A 21,563-nucleotide genomic window follows, 5' to 3' on the forward strand; every position below is an offset into this window, starting at 1 on the left:
TTACAATCAAGCTGATGGCTCAGCAGCATTGCTCCATACTGTGCTAGACAAATCCAGGGAGGAGATATGCCCCAATCACATGAAATTCCAAAGGCTGTTTAGGCTCAAGGAAACAGAGGGGTATGAAAAGTCATACAAAGGCCTAAAAATTGTAAGCGCAATAAAATAGCAAATTCAGCAATCACATAGCTTCTCCATGGTTTCTCAGCACCTGAGAATCCTCTGTTGCTCTTAATATATCACAAGGCAGTCACTGAAACCCTTCTGCCCCACTGCGAAGTTGCCATTTGACCAAATTTTCTCATCTGGTATTGTTACTGAAATCCCTCTCCCCAGGGACCTTATTTACAACATAGTCAGTTTGCATGTACTGCATGGGTGGCAATAAAACTACAAAGGACTTTATCCAAGAAAAAATCCTTTTTTCAAAATGGTATTGAGGGAATTGTGTGTAACAATTTTACAACACATACCACTCAAGTCCAGGTGCGATAGATTGACTTTTCTTTACTCAATTTGCATATAAACTGCAGTTTCTAACAAACTGCACTAAAGAAAAGTTATGGAGTCATTAATGTTTAAAGAATGTCCTACCAAAAGTACCCCATAAATCTTACTAAGGTTTGTATTCAACCCTTCTTCAAAAAGACAAAGTCTTTTTGTAGACAGGACTACAAAGTAAATCTCTCAAATACACCAAACACTTTTAAAAAAAAACAAAACAACCTCTATTTCAGTTTATGTCCAAATATTTGGAGGAGGGAGAAGGGGGGAAACTGGACACAAGCTAAAATATTCAGCAGTGAATTAAGAGTGGCTAAGTTATAACCCCATAAGGACAGGATTTAAAACAAATGTGTGAGATTCTCACTCATAGTGGTATTTCTGGACTGAAGTTTATGAGCTCTTGAAATCATGCTGCTTGCCATCTGAATATAATAAGAGTGAAAAGTACCAAAATAGGAAACTGAAGCCCTCTGTTTACTAATAAGATCTAAAGCAGGGGTGGGCAAACTATGGTCCGCGAGCCACATTGGGTCCATCAGACCATTTAATCCGGCCCTCTGCTCCAGCCGGGGAAAAGGGTTGGGGGCTTGCCCTGCTCTGTGTGGCTCCCAGGAAGCAGCCAGTATGACTCCCCGTTCCAGTACCTATGTAGTACACAGAGGCATGGCCAGGCGGCTCTGCACGCTGCCCTGTCCGCAGGTGCCGACCCTGTAGCTCCCATTGGCCGCAGTTCCCGGCCAATGGGAGCTGCAGGGGTGGCGCCTGCAGATGGGGCAGCACGCAGAGCCGCCTGGCTGCACCTGGGAGCCAGAGGAAGCACATGCTTCTGGGAGCTGCTTGCAGTATGTTCCGCCTGGAGCCTCTGAGGCCCGCCTGTGGCCCAGCAGCCTGCCCCATCCCGGATCCTCATCCCGCCCTCCAAACCCCTCGGTCCCAGCCCTGAGCACCCTCCTGCATCCCAAACCCCTCGTCCCTGGCCCCACCCCAGAGCCTGCACACCCCAGCCAGAGCACTCACACCCCTTCCCCACCCCAATCCCCTGATCCCCCTCCCGCCCTACAAACCCCTCGGTCTCAGCCTAGAGCCCCGTCCTGCACCCCAAAACCCTCACACACACCCCACACCGCAATACAGAGTCCCCCCCGTCCCCCCCCACACACTCTGAATGCATCATTTCTGGCCCCCCCAGAGCCCTAGCCCATCCTGCACCCCTACCGTCAATTTCGTGAGCATTCATGGCCCGCCATACAATTTCCATACCCCAATGTGGCTCTCAGGCCAAAAAGTTTGCCCACCCTGGTCTAAAACAAGGACAGTGACTGTGAAAGCCTTTCCCACGTCACCCAGCAAATGTACCTCAACCTCTCTGGATGAAAGGACAGTTTGGTTCCTTGTCAAATTAATCCTTGTCTCTACTGAGACTGCCAACAATTATGCCAGAGTTTATTGATTTAGGAGACACTGATGCTCACCAACTTCTTTTGGATGTGCAGATCCCTTCAGGAAGAGCTTTAGGAAAGCCAAAACCTTTTGTCATTACTGATCAGTTCTGGACTCACACCAGTGATCTAGAGATAAAGGGCACCATACTCCATATGCTAAACCCAAGCCATCCGGCTACCTAGGAAGGTAAATTTCTTCATGCTCTACTGCAGGTTATATCTGTTACAATATACTACATCCATTTTGTTATTTTAGTGGCGGGAGTCCCTGGACTCGATAGTAACATAAAAGCAGCTGGAAGTGATTCAGAAACTCAGACCCTCAATTTAATGCTATCAAATACAAGTGGAAGTGTTTGGCAGTTAGTTATGTATATCAAACTAAACTTTTGGCTGTGTTACCTGCTAGATTGTCAAGCATGTAGTTTAGTAGCTTTCGTGTTCCATCTGGGTCCTGGTACAGGCTGAGAATATCCTGTGATAAAGGATTGCCTGAAAGAGATTCAGAACAAAAATGGGATAATTAGCTACCCGAATCAAAACCTGCACTGCAACTGGACTTTCCTGAAAGGGAATAGCTCCCCCAGGAGGGGATGGACAAGATGATCCAGTAAGTCTTTTCCATTTCCAATTTCTATTATCATAATGATGGATGATAGAGAAATAGCTAGCAAAGATAATAGTATACTTTCCTTTCCTTTCATTTCAACTCAGCAGTAACTTAAGTGGTTTAGTTTTTACTTCAAACTCGCTAAAAACATTCATTTTCAGATTCGGAAATTATGCACTAAAAAAAAAGTTTTTATGAAATAATTAAGTAGTGAGGGAAGGACAAAATGGGCAGTTTGAGGACACAGATAAGCTTCTTGTAGCAAAATGTGCAGTGCCACTATGTCATGACATGTACACTCAAACCGCACCATTAAACACATGCACAGGTGGGTGGGCACTGCTCTAGGGCAAATGTTAAGTCTCGCTGAGGCAAATGCTTGATACCATTCTCAAGCTTTCCCAGGCTGCATGCATTTCATATTACAAAGCCCAAAAGCTTCAGAAATCTGAACTGAAGGTAAGAGCCAGCAATTATACTTTCCAACAATTTCTGGGTAAAATAGAGAGGCTTCAGGAGAAACAGCCTCACAATGCACTTCCTAACTGTGCATGCATGCAGAATGCATCTCTTCCCAAGAGCACCCAGACTGAAGGATTTTGAAACTTTGTATAGAGCATGCACAGGGCATAGTTTAACATTTATGCCAAACTGAAAGTCCGAACTGATTTTTCCTCAAACCCAGAGAATGCTCTTCTGCCCAGTGTGGAGTATTTTACTTGCAGAGTTTCAACTTTCAAAGTTCAATTTTTTACTACTGTCCTATAAGAGACTTCATTCATCCTTGTTTATCTCAGATATGGCTGAAAGCATTTTGTTTAATTTTCCAAATTAGCAAACTTTGGACACAGACCAAGTTTTAAACAAAAAGTTTAACAAAATAAAACACCAAAAAATAAATTTATGAATAGGGTTTCTAGAAACCTGCAGGACATTTTGCCAAATTCAGAAAGTTTTGGGAATTTTTTCCCTAAAAATGCACGTCCTCAAACTACAAACCCTAATGTAATGAATACTCTCTTTATCAGGGAAGTATATCTATTTTTACTTAATTAGTCAACCAGTTTTTGTGCATCTAAAACAACCTCCACTGCCCTGAAGTCTCATCTACTCTCCCCTTCCAAAAGCATTCATAATCCCTCTAGAAGTTTCTTTCTTGCCACCTCAGCCTCCCGTACGTTGAAGGCCAAATATATTGGTTTTTTGAAGAATGCAGAATTATTTTCATATGGAGAACCTGAAATATCCTTCCAGTGGAACATGTGCAGGAGAATATTTTTTTAAAGTAAAAATGTAAATCACATTATTGGACTAAGGCAGGGTGCTAGCAGAACACGATGCAATACTATTTTGCTAGAAAAGGGAAATTTCCACAACTTGGTTCTTGTCCAGATCTGTTCCCTGCAACGCCTGCTTTTTGTTCTATATATCCTCCCAAAAAGTTATACATCTTCTAAGGAAATATTGATTTTTATTAGACGACTAGAATTCAGACTAAATTGTTATTAACTTACAATCAGAACCTTCTTAATAACCCCTCTACATTGCTCACAGGTAGTCTGTCATACCTATTATTGTGAATTCCCCACTCTTGCTCAGTGCATAGGATGGGAACAAGAATATCCAGATTCATGAAGACTGATTTGGTAGCCTTTCTATAATTTAATTGTTCTGTTTCAAGTTAAGTGTTAAAATAATATTCCCTTCAAGAACAGAGTCATCTAAATAAAGCGGTTTGTAGATTTGATGTGGATAAGCATTTTTATTATAAAATAATGTTTCAATTTGATTTATACAGTTCTATTTATTAGGTATAATTTTGTTCGGGGCGGGGGGAGAAGGTCTCTGGAACAAATACAGCAGAAGCAGCCACGCATGCCACAAATTTAGATGATGACTTGCTTTGGAAGGGAGTTTTAAAATACCATGGAAAGCTACAGAACCCAAAAATATCAATCAGGAGAATTATTAGACGTGCACTTACCTTTCAAACCTAAGGTTTGTAGCTGGAAGAGCCGTCCAAGTTCATAAGGCAAAACCCGTAACAGATTGTTATTTAAAAGCAATTCCCTGCAATAGATGAAAAAGTAGTTTATTAGCATCATTTTAGGAGGATCATTCTCATGACATTATATGCTGTGATACTCTTGAGGGAAGGGTACTTTGGTTTTAAAATGGTTATACTTTCTATAAATAAGATTACAGTCTTTTACATCTCTAAGTTCAAAGATAAGGAACTAAATACCAAAATACATCAGAGAAAGGAGACAGCATACATGCACAAGGTCTCAAGTTTAGGAAGCATGAAACTACATTAATTTTTGTACTGACCTCTGAAGGTCATGTAAATGGGATAAGGAAAAAAAAATCTTTTTTTTACACTGAGTAAGCATTTTACTTGGAAAGGAAGAAGTGCTACTTGTGGCTAGTTGAAAGGGTTTTTTTTATTGGCAAGCTGGCTAAAAGCCAGCATTGAACATTTGTAGCAATGGACCTTAGCTCAATGTAATTAGTGAATTATTCATGTAAAACATTAGCCAGTCATATGGGGAATACTTTAAAACAAAAGTAAAACATTCAGGGTTTTGGAGTTTAATGCTAAAGAGGATCCCTTAAAAATAAAAATAATTTGCCTTGCATGTCTATATTAAAGTAAGTCTTAAGAGTTTTTCAGAAAAATTTATTCAGCAAGTTCAAGGACAAAGTTCAGGTTCACTTGTTCAAAAATCATCGTTGACAGACTCTTGGGGAAGTTAACCAGGGCGACGCTTCTCACCTGAGAGATACCATGTTTCCTAGTTCTGCTGGTAAACTTCTGAGTTTGTTGGATGATAGATCCAGGTAAACCAGATTATGGAGCTTGGCAATATCAGGTGGAATGCGAGCAAGATTATTGTCATTGAGGTGTAGAGCAGTCAAGTGAGTCAGTGACCAAAGTGACGTACTTAAGCACCGCACTCTACCTAAAAGAGAAAATGTAAAGAACTAGGTCTTCAAACAGCATTTTATTATGTCAAGACAATAGGCACAAGTCATTGGGGAATGGAGGGGTACTTTTAATGTGCTACATGGAACAATCAGATGTGAAAATCCCACGCCTGGTAATAGAATGGAATTTTGATTTCTTACTCTAAATACTGTATATACTCAACCATAAGCTGGTTAGTTTATAAGCCGACCCCCCAGATGGATAAGTAAAAATGGAAATTTTTTATGACCCATTCATAAACCGACCCTATAATTCAGGGGTCAGCAAACTTTGGCTCCTGGGCCATCAGGAAATGCCACTGGCAGGCAGAGACAGTTTGTTTACCTCGAGCAACTGCAGGCACAGAGGTAAACCTAAGTAAACAAACTGTCCCGACCCGCCAGCTGCTTACCCTGACGGGCCAGGACAGCAACTGGTGGGGACATTTTGGGGGGAGAAGCTGAGGGTCAGGGAGGTAACCCCACATGACCCTACCCCGGGACCCCCACAGACTCTCCCCACCCCATCTCTTCCCACCTTATCTGGGGAGGGCCAGGGGTGGAGGTGTCTGGCCTGACCGGAGCTGCTCCAGCAGGCAAATGGCGCGGCTGCAGCATGTTCTGATGGGCTGGGCAGCACAGCCACAGCGTGCTCCGGCGGCACGGCCACAGCCTGCTCTGGCGGCCGGGGCCGAGCGTGGCACAGCTGTAACCTGCCAGCCCCGGAGCTGCAGCTGCTTTGGAGGCTGGGGGGAGAGCAGCATGGCCAGAAGCGGAAAGACACTGGCCCTGCCGGCTCTCCTTGCCCTCTCTGTTGTGGGGAGGGGCTGTGTCCCACTTCTCCCGCTCTCTATACCTGTTCATAAGCCGACCCCCTTCTCTGATGCTTCCCTTTTTTACGAAAAAAATTCGGCGTATGAACGAGTATATACAGTAAGTGCTGAAATATACCCTAGGAGGAAGAACTGAACTCACTCATCAGAATTTATCTGTAACATTTCATCACTAACAGGTTTTAAATGACCATCCAACACTAATTTTGAGTAGGAAGGAGAAATGGAAAGAAAGAAAAAAAGCAGAAGCAAATCTGCTTTTTGCAAGTTAGTTTTTAACCAAATCTATTCACACTCAAAACTTGACAGTGTTTTGAGGCTAAACTGGAAATTCTCTTGAGTGATCCTAGAAGTCAGGTGTTTTTCTTTAATTATGTTCTCTCCCTTCTCCGAAACAGAGCACCTTAATAAGAGAAGAGTTCATATCAATATTACTATACATTAGAGCTATTCCTAATCAGCAATTTAGCCATGCCAAGATTTGAAAAAACTCACCCGAGATTTCTAATTCTGCCCATTGAGACTTCTTCCCATTAGCTACCTCCTCTGCTGACATGATGGTGTAAATTCTGCGAGGATCTGGAGGATCATATTTTTCCTTTGGCATCCCTGTTAGTCTGAAAGATTGCCATGACTATTACATTACATAGGTGAAACAACAGATTTTCATTTTAAAACCAAGCCATCTGACAGATTACACTTCATCAACTTACATCTGCAAAAATGTTTGTACTTCCATGGTACCTCTCACAGTGCATAAATAAAGTTAAGCATGCGCTCATGTCTTTGTAGAATCAGGGCCAAAGTTGGAAGGGGGAGTTTCTTCCATGGAAGTTTGGTTTCTAAAGTCAGAATAATTGCATTACCGTATACTGATCGACTAGCAGAATTTCAAGAGTATTCCAGAATATCTATCTCACTACCCCAGATCTACTAACCCATACCATTGCATTGCTATTGGATGCATCATCATGAAGTAGTTAAGACAACTACTCCTTCCTACAGGAAACAAGAATACAAACAAGGAAAAGTCTTCAGATTAGTGTATGTAATTCACAGCAATTTAATTTCCAGGTATACAAGTCCTTTTTTCAAGTTTCAGATTCAACATTCTTTGTAATTTGAATCTGTGTAGGTGCATTAAACATCATTTTTGCTTTCTATAAATCCTTAAGCTTTTCTTCTGCTTTGTGCCTGCCAATGTCTAAATCAAGAGTCTCTTACACTACCTAGGACTGGTGAAATTGAAAGGTTGAAAGTAAATTTCCATTAGCATTATTATTTAATTACAGGGTTAGAGTCAATCCAGCAATTAAATTTTCCGATTATCTCACATGCTTTATAGTCTTTTAAAACTGAGCTTGCGTTTACCTTGAATGGTGCCTTAGAATGTGCGCTAACTGCTTATGCTAAACTATCTGTTTAACCTTGTATTTAGCTGTGACAGTCTGAGTACATTTCCCAGACCTGAGAAAGAGCTCTATGCAGTTCAAAAGCTTGCTGCTTTCACCAACAGAAGTTGGTCCAATAAAAGATATTACCTCACCCACTTTGTCTCTCTAAGTTCAAATGATGTAAGTTTTCAGCAGAGTGGAGAGCTCTGAAATTCCATTCCAGTAAAAATGATTAATATATTTTACGTATCACGTGGTGAGAAGTGGTTCTCTCGATACACTCTTTCAGACTGTGCTGAACAACAAAATAAAGGCTTTTGATTCATAATTATAATCTGTGGAATTGTTTTTACACACAACACATGTATACCTTGATTTCCTGGAATTTTGAGCAAAGTGGTATACAGAATGCATGTTTTCCTTAGTAATTATGCTTCTAGTATATTTGAAAATGTTAAAGTAATTGTAACTTCTTTGGTTTGCTGAAATGACAACTCAAAAAACCTATGAAGAATTTGAGGAAGCTAGTTCAAATTATTTCAGCCAGTCCAATCAATAAGTGTTGTCCATCTCCAATTCATCAGCTAATTGATCATTCACTATTGAGAAGCTATTCTTCCAAATTCAGGGCTTCCATCGGTAGAACAGACAAAACAGAACTTTAGAGCGATATGGTGGGTGAGGTATAAAGCTTGTCTCTCTCACCAGTAGAAGCTGGTCCAATAAAAGATATTACCTCACCCACCTTGTGTCTCTAATATCCTGGGACCGACACGGCTACAACAGTGCATACAAAACAGAACTCTGGCATTTTAAATGGAAAGGCCTGAGTTATCAAAGCTTCCCTTTGAGCAACCGTCTCAGTCATTAGACAGAAAACAAACCTTCTTATGATAAACTGACAGTAAAATTTCATTTAACAGGAATCTGAACAAAGGTTTCAAATATCTTCAAAGTACACAGCGGTATGCAAACCAAAGTGCTAATGACAGTGAACTTCCACTGACAGACGAAGTTGTATTGCAATAGAAGGGCTATGCTAAGAGGACTCTATACCCATGCTGCTCATGTGCAGCAATTTCATTCATCCATGAACTGAAGAGCCTAAGCAAGGACACAGCGTTGGTCATGAGTAAATCAGATCCTGGTTTCAGAGTCTGAATATTAGGATTTTGCTAATGACTGATTCCAGGTTACAGACTTCGCTGTTGTACTGCTAAGTCTCCAAAACCATTCACGTAATACAGCAGTGCACTGCCCCAGTTCCAGTAAAGAGATTCCTCCAGTCCCATCTGGGACTCCAAAATACTAGCACCACTCCAGCACACCAGAGAGATTCGACAAAGTAATGAGGCACTAGCAGCACCAGGGTCCAAGTCCTCTGTATGTGGCAGGCTCTCAGACTCACAGGCGTCGCCAGCCTTGGAGTGCAAGACCCAGATTCCAATCCCTGCTGGGAGGGGCACTGCAATACCACCAACCCCAATATGTAATAATTCAAGATCAGGGCCCGACTGCATTAGATGCTGTACAAACACACAGTAAGACAGTCCATGCCTTGAAGAGCTGTAGGTTAGTACTGTAGCGAGTAATGTTGTAATGTGTTACCATTATTTGAAGTTGATCCCTTAATAGGAAATGAAACTTTATAACCTAGAAATATTTTATTTGGACTTATGTACATTTCTGCAGGGGGACAACATAAGATCAGTTGGGATGCCAGTAAGTGATGAAGAATTTATGGTAGAGGGGCACTATTTGGATCCCTTAACTGTTCTTTTTCAGACATTTTAATGGGATTTTGTTAAGTACAGATTTTTAATAAAGAAAGTATTAATATTGGTTTTGAGTGTTTACTGAAAAATTTAATGTTTCTGTGGAGCCCAAAGACTTTAAACACAGTAAAGTCAATCCATTCTGGCTCCAAATGGACATGAAGTATTCCATGTCACTTCCTGTAAGAGGGGTGGTCCTGCTGTTTGCCAAAACTTCCCCATCTCTTTTAATGTGCAATTACTCTAGTTAGTTGGCTGCTACTCTTCCCTCCATAAGCCCTGTATTTTGCTGCTGCTGTATCAGGGTCCAGTGGTTCTTATATTTATTTAAAACTTAACATACCATGCTTAAAACTGAATATTCAGTGCATCATATTCATAATTTAAATCAGTGTAGCTGCAACCCTGGTTTTGAGACTAATGCTATATAGGAAACCAACCCATGTTCAACTTGGTTATGGCCTGCGCACCAGTTTGAGGACCACTAATGTACTCTAAGACACCTCTGCCTCAGGACCTTTATCCTATGTCTGTTAGGTTGGGGGAGCAAAGCTCCTACGATCTGGCTGTGTGGAAGCAGGTAGATGTACATTCTGGTCCTCAGCAAGAATTCTGAACAATTATAAAATGGTAACTACAGTAGCTGGAGCTGAATGCTCAGTGAGATGGACTATGTTCAAGAGGTCTTTTCCAGCTCTAATTTCTAGAACAGGGTAATGTTACAGAATTAGATTCACGCAGTTTAAGTTTATACTAAGTTTCTGTATATATAAAGACACACACGGTTAGGGGAAAAAGATTGGCAACACTTTCCTGTTGCTTCTCGAAACGTATTTTTCAATTAAAAGCAAACAAAAAAATCATATTTCAAAATTATTTAGGTTTGTGATTTTGTTGTTTCATCAGAAGTCAAGCTGTGAGCCATCTGTCAAGGAACGTTAAGCTCAAATGTCCATCTTTTTATTAAATGCATCTCAAATGGAAACTTTCATAGAAGCAAAAGTTACCATTTTATAATTGTTCAGAATTCTTGTTGAGAACCAGAATATACAATGTGCTTCCACCCAGCCAAACCCTAGAAACTTAAACATTGGATGCAGGTCCCCAGGCACAGGTGTCTCTTTTACTGTAACGTTCTCTTTAATCAGAGGCAAATTCCAAATAAAGAGTCTGGTCTTAGTTAAAATTTTAGTTAGAGGTCAAGGTGATTAAATAATCTTGGTCCCGTGCACCCATTTACACCTGCCTACATGGAAGGGCTGCATTGGCCACATGACACCAAGAACTACAAAGTTTCAGGTGACCTCTTCTGTTTAAATTGGCAGCTTTCTCTTTGGGGGGAAAAAACCAGGTGAGATTTGCTGAGGTATCATTCTGCATTGTGAAAGTTTCTCTGCCAGTAAGTGGAGGGCCTCAGCTGCTACAAAACACTTCAGTTAATTTCACTTCTTCTATTCAGTGAATCAGACCCTGAAATGCAAATTATAAGACTTGCTCACTTGCTACAAAGATCTTAAGCTATCATCCACAACACTACTCAAAAGAAGCATGAGAGAGTCAAACACCAGCATAACCCCTGAAATTATGAATACTTAAAATGAAACCTAAAATTAAACATATTATTTGATTTCTACATTATAGCAGCTTGTTATTCAAAACAGAGATTATATCAAATGACCATTTGCTATAGAGTGGCAAACCCACCTCCCAAAAGTTCAAAGTGGCCTTTAGGCAAGAACACTTAACTCGTGCCACTTTCCTACATGACTGTACTCGTTTGTTTTCACTGTCCATTTGTATGTAACCACAACAAAAATAACCCTTACAGTATACATGTCCAAGGTTACCCTGGGAAAGCTGCAAGTTACCAGAACAGTCACATTACAGTAAAAAGAGAACATAAAAAAAACCTTCTGCTAACTGCATTCTCAAACAATATTTATGACCATATTCTATACATTGAAAACTCTATTTGTATTAAAGTACAGAAAATCCTCAAATGCACAGAAAGACTACTTAACCTCTGAAGATCTCTTTTGAACAAGAAACCTATCAGTCTATAGAACCAAAAATCTTTGCATGCACAGAAGTATAAGTCTATGCTTGCCAATTGCGAGAGGCACATACAAAGAATTCTAACAGTTCTTCAGGGTCACTTAAAGACAGATTGTTAGAAACATACTACAACTGAAATCAAGAAGATAGAGTAACCGCGCTCAGCTCAGGAGCCCCACACATAGTTGCAGTTATTCTCAAATAGCTCTTGCTCAGGTGTATACAAAGGTTAGCCCAGCAATACTCCTGTATTCCAATGTTGGAATTGGTGCAACCGGGAGCAGCCTTTCAGTACTCCCTCTTGACATGAAACTGCATCTGTTGGATTGGCTGTAAGATGAAGCTATCAACTAAAGCAAAAAGAAAGAGTCTGAAGATGCAACTTAAACTGAAGATGTGAAAAATGCAGCCTGTCAAACAAGGAAGCGTTGAGCCATTAGACCATACTGGTGGATTGTAAGTAGCCTTAGACACTCAGAAATACTGACTTTCAGAACGCCAACCAAAAAAGGGAATGATCTTCTGTTTTCCACTTACTTATCCTACATCTTTATAAGTGATGCTGGTATGGATAATAAGAGATCTTCAGGATAAATCTGGCAGCAGTACTATAAATTCACTGAAATTTTGCCAAGAGGAAATTAGAGGCAGTCATATAGATCATATCAGTGTATTCCATGAAAGTGATAAAATAGTCTGGTTTACCAATCACAGTCTACCTTCTTGAGAAAAATGTTTTCTATGTTTCTAAAAGAGGCCATGATTTTCTTCACACTGTTTTAAACAGAAATGCAACTGGTTATAATCACTCTGCATGGCAGCAGTGAGACCTCAGCTGGAGTGCTCTGTCCAATTCTGGGTGCCACACTTGAAGAAAGATGTGGACAAATTGGAGAGAACCCAGAAGAGAGCAACAAAACTGACCTAGGAGGTTAGAAAAACTGGACAAGTTTAGTCACGAGAAAAGAATACTGGGGGGCGAGGAGGGGGAAACCTGATAGCCCTTAACATATTTGAAGACTGTTGTTATAAAGAGGTTGGTGATCAACTGTACTCCATATCACTGAAGACAGGACAAGAAGTAATGGGCTTAAATCTGCAACAAGGATGATTTAGGTTAGATATTAGGACAAACTTTGTACCTCTAACGGTAGTTAAGCTCTGGAATAGACTTTCAGAGGAGACTGTGGAATCCCCATCACTGGAAGTTAAGAACCAGTTGGACAAACACTTGTCAGTGATGGTCTAGATTTACTTGGTCCTGCCTCAGTGCAGGGGGTTAGACTTGACCTCTCAAGGTCCCTTCCAGCCCTACATTTCTATGATAATTGTTTTAAGTTGCCGGTGCGGAGTAAACCCACAACCCCAAATTCTCCTGAGTCACTGTTTCAAATTTATTTATGATCATGCGACTAAAAGTTTATCTTAAACTATCAACATTTTTTAAAAAAAAGTTAGATGTCTTTTTCAGAAGAGCTTAGAAGGAAACCAGCAAAGCATCCCTCACCAACTAGGAAGAAGATAAATTTACTAATTTGTGTTTGGGGGAGGGGGAAGAGAGAAGAGTCAACTTGCTTCTGCCTAAAGTTATTATTTAATGTCTGCACTGCAGTAGCATCTAGAGACCAGCTATGCACTGTATAAACATAAGTGACAGTCCCTTCCCCCAAAATGCTTACGATCTAATAGAAATCCATCTTATTGAGTCATTATGGCATATATTGTTCAGTCTTAGTTCTTTCGTGCCTGAACAGAGGCTTGAACACACAAATGCATTTTCTCTTTTTTAATGAGGAAGGAAGCAGGAAGCTATGTAGGACTGCAATGAGATGTAAAAGTTATTCATAAACATGTTGGCACAATTCAAAACCTCCTTCTAGGCCTAAAGCACATTGACATTTTCATGATCTTTCAAAGTCTTGGTAAAACTCCAAGCGCTTTTTGAACGTTCTCCAGCAAATAGCCTGAATAATTTCTCCCTCCCCTGTAAAGTAAAACAGTCTAATGCCCATCAACTTCATTTAATGCTCGCCAAATGGGATTAAAATGACACTTGCTTAAGAAGATAGGAGTGTTTATCATTACATTTGTTTTCACCTCTGGAGACCTGGATCACAAAATATGAAAAAGAGATCCATTAAAATATACTGTAAGCAAGAGTAAATAATTCCCAGAAGTACTAAAATTATTCTATTTAACACTTACTGCACTGACCTATGTCAGAGATGTCAGTGTTTCTTCGCGCTTTTGATTTTCCTTGAAGCGAAGGGAAGTTTTCCCCACCACCAAACACATCCAATTCCCAACATGAATGTAGAGAACGAAGTCAGAAGTAATAACTTCAGAAATACTTTGTAAGACAAAAATTCAAACAAAAGTGGGGTGTTACATTATTTTTCTTTTAAAAGCACCAAACAATATGTAAATTAAGATTAACAAATGTCTGAGGATGCTTAATTCTAATAGTAATACAATTATGTTAATATAAAGGTATGAAGTAGAACCATGCTCCTAACATGACGTAGGGAGTGATCAAGACAAAAATAAAAGTTTCTGAATTGATTATTAATTAGCTTTAGTTTAATCATTAAATACTAGCAAACAAGCATGCAGTCCTTCTCTCTGAAGCTGTGAGAAACTAAAAGAAAAAACCTGAGAGGAAGATTAGTTTGTCAAAATATATTTACTTGGATTTATACAATGAAAACAGTCACTTATCCAAGGCTTTTGGTGCCTCTTCCACAAGTTACAAATAGTTTACCCTTGACAGCCAGCAGAACTTAATCCCCAATAAAAAACACAAAATTGATTGTTCCATCTACTGTAGTACTCCTTATTACAACCAGAAATTTTCACAGGCAAAAACCTCATGTGACAGATATTGCAATCCCATGCAGTATCTTTGGGGATCATAATCTATTAAATTAATCATAGAATGAGAATAGCAGGGTTGGAAGGGACCTCAGGAGGTCATATAGTCCAACCCCCTGCTCAAAGCAGGGCCAATCCCCTACTCAATCATCCCAGCCAGAGTTTTGTCAAGCCTGACCTTAAAAACCTCAAAGGAAGGAGATTCCACCACCTCTCTAGGTAACCCATTCCAGTGCCTCACCACCCTCTTAGTGAAAAAGTTTTTCCCAATATCCAACCTAAACCTCCCCCACTGCAATTTGAGACCATTACTCCTTCTTCTGTCATCTGCCATCACTGAGAACAATCTAGATCCATCCTCTTTGGAACCCCCTTTCAGGTAGTTGAAAGCAGCTATCAAATCCTCCCTCATTCTTCTCTTCTGCAGACTAAACAATCCCAGTTCCCTCAGCCTCTCCTCATAAATCATGTGTTCCAGTCCCCTAATCATTTTTGTTGCCCTCTGCTGAACGCTTTCCAATTTTTCCACATCCTTCCTGTAATGTGGGGCCCAAAACTGGACACAGCACTTCAGATGAGGCCTCACCAATGTTGAATAGAGGGGAACGATCACGTCCCTCCATCTCCTGGCAATGCCCCTACTTATACAGCCCAAAAGGCTGTTAGCTTTCTTGGCAACAAGAGCACACTTAACTCATATCCAGCTTCTCATCCACTGTAACCCCTAGGTTCTTTTCTGCAGAACTGCTGCCTAGCCATTCGGTCCCTAGTCTGTAGTGGTGCATGGGATTCTTCCGTCCTAAGTGCAGGACTCTGCACTTGTCCTTGTTAAACCTCATCAGATTTCTTTTGGTCCAATCCTCTAATTTGTCTAGATCCCTCTGTATCCTATCTCTACCCTCCAGCGTATCTACCACTCCTCCCAGTTTAGTGTCATCTGCAAACTAGCTGCAGTCCACGCCATCCTCCAGATTATTAATGAAGATAATGAACAAAACCGGCCCCAGGACCAACCCTTGGGGCACTCCGCTTGATACCGGCTGCCAACTAGACATGGAGCCATTGATCACTACCCGTTGAGCCCGACGATCTAGCCAACTTTCTATCCATCTTATAGTCCATTCATCCAGCCCATACTTCTTTAACTTGCTGGCAAGAATACTGTGGGACACTGTATCAAAAGCTTTGCTAAACTCAAGGAATAACATGTCCACTGCTTTCCCCTCATCCACAGAGCCAGTTATCTCATCATAGAAGGCAACTAGATTAGTCAGGCATGACTTGCCCTTGGTGAATCCATGCTGACTGTCTGTGATCACTTTCCTCTCCTCTAAGTGCTTCAGAATTTATTTTTCCAGGGATTGAGGTGAGGCCCATCTTTTTTAGGGATGGGCACTACATTAGCCTTTTTCCAGTCGTCCGGGACCTCCCCCGATCGCCATGAGTTTTCAAAGATAATGGCCGATGGCTCTGCAATCACATCTGCCAACTCCTTTAGCACTCTCGGATGCAGCGCATCCGGCCCCATGGACTTGTGCTCGTCCAGCTTTTCTAAATAGTCCCAAACCACTTCTTTCTCCACAGAGGGCTGGTCACCTCCTCCTCATGCTGTGCTGCCCAGTGCAGTAGTCTGGGAGCTGACCTGGTTTGTGAAGACAGAGGCAAAAAAAATATTGTGTACATTAGCTTTTTCCACATCCTCTGTCAGTACGTTGCCTCCCTCATTTAGTAAGGGTCCCACGCTTTCCTTGACTTTCTTCTTGTTGCTAACATACCTGAAGAAACCTCTCTTGTTACTCTTAACATCTCTTACTAGCTGCAACTCCGAGTGGGATTTGGCCTTCCTGATTTCACTCCTGCATGCCCAAGCAATAATTTTATACTCCTCCCTGGTCATTTGTCCAATCTTCCACTTCTTGTAAGCTTCTTTTTTGTGTTTAAGATCAGCAAGGATTTCACTGTTAAGACAAGCTAGTCGCCTGCCATATTTAATATTCTTTCTACACATCGGGATGGTTTGTTCCTGTAACCTCAATAAGGAGGTTTGGCCTTTAAAATACAGCCAGCTCTCCTGGACTCCTTTCTCCCTCATGTTATTCTCCCAGGGGATCCTGCCCATCAGTTCCCTGAGGGTGTCAAAGTCTGCTTTTCTGAAGTCCAGAGTCTGTATTCTGCTGCTCTCCTTTCTTCGTCTCAGGATCCTGAACTCGACCATCTCATGGTCACTGCCTCCCACATTCCCCTCACTTTTGCTTCTCCTTCTAATTTTTCCCGGTTTGTGAGCAGCAGGTCAAGAAGAGCTCTGCCCCTAGTTGGTTCCTCCAGCACTTGCACCAGGAAATTGCCCCCTACACTTTCCAAAAACTTCTTGGATTGTCTGTGCACCACTGTATTGCTCTCCCAGAAGATATCAGGGTGATATGCATCACTGTGGGCCACAAACTGTGTGCAATTCCAGGGGGTAAGATTACTACAATTGCTCCAGGAACAAAATTGGTAGGGGCATGATTAAACTGAATCTTCTAGGTGGTAAACACCTCCAGAGAAGTACCACCTCCTGGGGAGGCTTGCATATACGGATTCAAACTGGGTTTTCTACAGACCAACAGACAAAGGATGGGCTTTTGGCACAAAAATGCTGCCTTTAAATTTACTCAGGGCCTTCTTTCTGATCCAGCAAATGGACAGGACCTTCTGTCTGAAGGGGACTCCCCCACCCCAGTATGCGGAAGGGTTGTGAAGTCTTTGGCCTAGTAGGGCCCCATAGGACTTATGGGTGACCTCTGGTGAGCTTTTAGCATGCATATAGGAATTTTTAATCATTTTTATAATGCTTTTGGCCCTAACAATAAAGATGCTTGCTTAGAAAGAGCTGTGTAGTAACTTGTAAGTGATGGTATACACTGTTCTTAGCCCTGGAGAGAAAGTAACACAGCCATGCTGGCCTTTAGACAGACTGGTTTGCTGGGGATATCACAGTGTAAGACAGGGAACTGTGCAGCCTTAAACCCATGGTCAGAAGGGAGTGGGACATGGGTTCCTGTCCAGAGACCGGGAACACCTAGAGTGGATCACAGAGGAGGGAATACACATGCAGTTACCTGGAAACTGACACTCACCACAATAAAGCTAATTAAATTTCATGTATTTGTACCAATCCCTCGGTATATTGGCTGTTTGCAATGACAAGAAGTTCTTGCTTGTTTGATTATGGATATGAGTAATGCTGTAATGTCTAGAGGCTCTGGAAGGCATACAATCTAAATATGCAGGATAGCCGCAGGGTGGAAGAAAAGAGGAACCGCCATCCTGCTTTTACATATAGGGAGTTGAGGCACAGGGACACTAAGTACCTTGCCCAGGCTCACAAAAACTGTGGCCAGAATCTGAACCCAATTCGCTCAAGTCCCAGGCCAGTGCAATAACCACAAGACCAACTTCCCTCTAACTGCAGCAACAACATTGCACGGAGACACACACCCCCACAACTAACTTGACCACTTAGTCTACCACCAAAAACATTCAATTAATATTGTAGCCCAATTCTATTTTTAATTATGGCTCATGGACCAGAGTATAATAAACACAGGACAACAAATTAACCTCAGTCCATCTCCACAACACATCTTCCATGGGCATAAATGGAAGCTGCATGCAAAGATCAAGGATAAGAGATTATTCTTATGAAGCTGCTAAACTTTTCATTTCTACTAATGTCTGCACTTAGTTTCACTCCTCCTTCTCTGAAGGCAGGAAAGTAGGAGAGTGAATTCCCAGTTCCAGGGTGTAGAGAGAGCCCCTCCTGCTGTGCTTCTTCTCCTAATGCTTTATTTCTTTATTCAGTGGTCTAAAAAAGGAAACGAGCGGCTCCACTGGACACTTTCCCCAGATTCCTATTGTCGCCTGGTCCATCACTGTGCTTGAGAGCAGGACCACCATACTAGTAGGAGACAGGATATACAACTAATCATCCCCAAAAGAGCTGACTATACGTGCTGTCAAATGCACAAACTGAAAAGGGAGGGTTTTTGCTAACTTTTCTGTTACAAGCAGCTCCTAAGATTACTGTAATAGTAGTAGGTATAAAAGTCGAGACAGATGTCAATTTTCAAATTCATTGTATCACTTTAAAACGGTCTGAGCTGAAATCCCTGAAGAGCGGCTTGACAATGCTTTTCTTTCCTTCAGTTACTGCACAACCGTGCATACATGACAGCATTTACACCTTAGCCCAGGAGATCTGTGATTGTCCAATGGCCAACACCAGAAACTGATCCTGGGACCTCCAGGGCTAAAACCATGAGTATCTAAAGCCTGAGCTAGAGAGCCAGGCTCTGAAGCAGAGAGCTTCCAGAGACCTGTATCTTACGTAGTTTGGGCACAGAAGAGCAAATATAATAGACAATAACCAGTACGTTACAACTGCATCCTGGTAGAACAATGGGGAAAATGAAGAATCAAAACAAAACAGTGAAACACTCCAGTATTTTAGGGGTGAATTTATTAATTTAAAAAGTATTCTAGAACATGTTTCCCCCCCCCCACAGCTGAACTTTTTCACTGCAGGCATTAGTAATTAGCTATATTTTTGGACACTTATTTTCACAGTATGACTTATATTTGTGCCATCTCATTAATTAGCCAAACATTTTAAGATTTGAGCATAAAACCTAGCCCTGGTAAATGTAATTTTGCTTTTATTTATTATGGAGCAGCATAGTTTCCATTGAAAGCTACTAATTTTGGTCCTTTATCGAACGTCCATATCTGCTTCAAAGACTGGTAGGCATGCTCTAGTGAAAAGTCGGATTTTTCTTCTGAATGCAAGCTTAACATACTTATACTTTTAAATCTCTTTCTGCCCCCCCTTTTTTGGGGTGGGAGGGATGAGGGGGGAAGGATGCAACAACAGGAAAAAGTAAAAAAGAACCTCGTTGAATGGAGGCCCAAATTGGCTTGTTGGAGGCCAGATGAGCCCATATTACTAAAATGTTACTTTTTTGGCTAGCATTAGATCTTTCACTTTGTAACTAACCTTCTAAGCAGCTAATTCCTAACCTGTACCTGGTCCTCAATGCTGCACGTTATTACTATCACAGTATAAGGGAACAGGTTAACCCATCATGTTGGGCTAGCAAATTAAAATAACGGATTTGTAGGATATGCTTGTGGGAACTTGTAAATGAATTTCAACTACACAGAAAGAGCTAATAAAACAGGTAACTAGTTAAGTGGTTTAATTGTTCTTTCACATTTATTTGACAAACATTTTAAATTTACTAGAAAAAACAAAACAAACAAGTCTATTCAACAGGTTTCTCTCTTCATGGGGAAAACAGGATTAGCCGTTTAAGCAAAACAATACAAAACAAAACCTATTTCCAGCACCAAGGTAAATTATCAGTAGCAAGAGTAGAATGCCCACACTAAGGCTACACAGCTAGATGTTGATACAAACAAAAAACAGCAAATAAGCCAGGAAGAGGGCATGTGTCCCTTTAAATTTCAGTGTATTAAATGGCCAAAAAAACCCCACTTTAGTATGGAAAAATTAGGACAAAATTACATACTGAAAAAAGTCTTCCAATTATTTCTGAACATAAGTACAATAAAACAGAGCTTTAACAAGTTCAAATCACAAGGACAAGAGCCACAGATGCTGGCTATCTCTGAGTGCATGCTAGCTGCATTACTCGCAAGTAAGACAGACTAAGCCTTGCCCTTTTCTCTCCCCCCTACTGCTGAAATGAAAGGCAAAATATACACATTATTAGCAGCACTGACAGGAACAGGGAAAAGACTGTATACATTTAAAAAACTTGTAAATACATTCTCTCTGAAGCAACATCCGCTCAGGCTCAGGTACAGACAATCTTTATATATAGAAACAGGTGGGATATTTTTGGAGTAGCGTTTGCTGGCTCCAAGTGTGAATGCTTGTTTTTGTCAGGTCTTCATTTCTGCCAGAGCAAAACTGCCTACTAAATTAAGCAAGCATGCCAAACCACAGATAAATGAAGTCCCAGAATCTTCAAGAACCCCTGGATGCAGCTGACAAACCAAACAGAAGGGTGTAGTACTGCTAGCATATGGCTTGATATGAAATTCCTGTGTCCTGATCTTACTGGGATGCTTAGGCATTCTTCAGAGGTTCTACAGATATTAAAAATCCCTTTGTGAAAATCATTAGCGTGGATGCCAGAAATTCAAGGTTCGGAATTAGGGAGCCTCTTAAATGAGAGCTACGTCAGTCTCTCTCAACTTCTTCAGAAAGTTAGAATAAATATAATCCAGATAACTATTCTTGAACAAGTGAATTTTCTATGGATCTTATTAATAAAAAATGCAAATAGTACAGTTTACATTGGTGTTTCTCTGGTTTTCTTAAAATGGATGCTAGATACAGAACATGCAGGGACTTCTTTTGGCTCTACTGTACCCAAATCTTGTCATCGCCAGAATCTATTTGAGGATTTTTTCCTCTTCTATTCCTCCAAGAGTAACTTCAGCTATTCCCCTAGTTGATGTTCATATTGCAAAAAAAGTTAATAGGCACATTGTGGTTTTGTCAACAACAGAAGTGCTGAGTCCTTTCTGGCCTCATCTTCACTTGCTTTTGCATCCGATGAAGTGAGCTGTAGCTCATGAAAGCTTATGCTCAAATAAATTGGTTAGTCTCTAAGGTGCCACAAGTACTCCTTTTCTTTTTGCGAATACAGACTAACACGGCTGCTACTCTGAAACCTTTTTTAGTCTAGTAATTCTGCTGAAACTAGATTATTAATGAAGTAAATAAAGGAAACACCTATGTTTGCAGCTTTTGCTGAGAGCAGGGAATGCTTATTCTTTTGTGCAGCCACTGTTATTGCTATTATGAAATATTTAAAATGTAGATACCTCTTTAAGTTAAATCACAAGTACAAATACAAAAAAGACTGCTTATCACACCTTAACTCAAACAGATATTCACCAGCTAATAGAAGGCGAATAAAATAATAAACAGTATGCTTCAAATGATATTAGCAGAGATCAGTTCTACATGAATATTCACCTCCTAGGAACAAGTGAATTTGAACACTGAGTCTGATATCATGGATCTAGCCACAAAT

General features: G+C 40.9%; 1 protein-coding gene across 3 annotated transcripts in view; it reads right to left on the bottom strand.

Annotated features, from left to right (window-relative positions):
• The window catches only part of CNOT6L (CCR4-NOT transcription complex subunit 6 like), a 69,122-nt gene that overhangs the window by 17,522 nt on the left and 30,037 nt on the right, over nt 1–21,563 (bottom strand). The window contains exons 2-6 of one of the 3 annotated variants that reach the window (XM_073340454.1): nt 13,798–13,933; nt 6,855–6,976; nt 5,336–5,522; nt 4,544–4,629; nt 2,352–2,441 (exon numbers count right to left, since the gene is read on the bottom strand). In XM_073340454.1, coding sequence (XP_073196555.1) covers nt 2,352–2,441; nt 4,544–4,629; nt 5,336–5,522; nt 6,855–6,966 — 475 coding nt within the window. In that variant the 5' untranslated portion in view covers nt 6,967–6,976; nt 13,798–13,933. Of the gene's footprint in view, nt 1–2,351; nt 2,442–4,543; nt 4,630–5,335; nt 5,523–6,854; nt 6,977–13,788; nt 13,934–21,563 lie in introns of all 3 variants that reach the window. The other 2 variants (XM_073340455.1, XM_073340453.1) reach the window with 2 other exon arrangements.

This window comes from Lepidochelys kempii, chromosome 4 (genome assembly GCF_965140265.1).
Source record: "Lepidochelys kempii isolate rLepKem1 chromosome 4, rLepKem1.hap2, whole genome shotgun sequence".
NCBI classification, from domain to species: Eukaryota; Metazoa; Chordata; order Testudines; family Cheloniidae; genus Lepidochelys; species Lepidochelys kempii.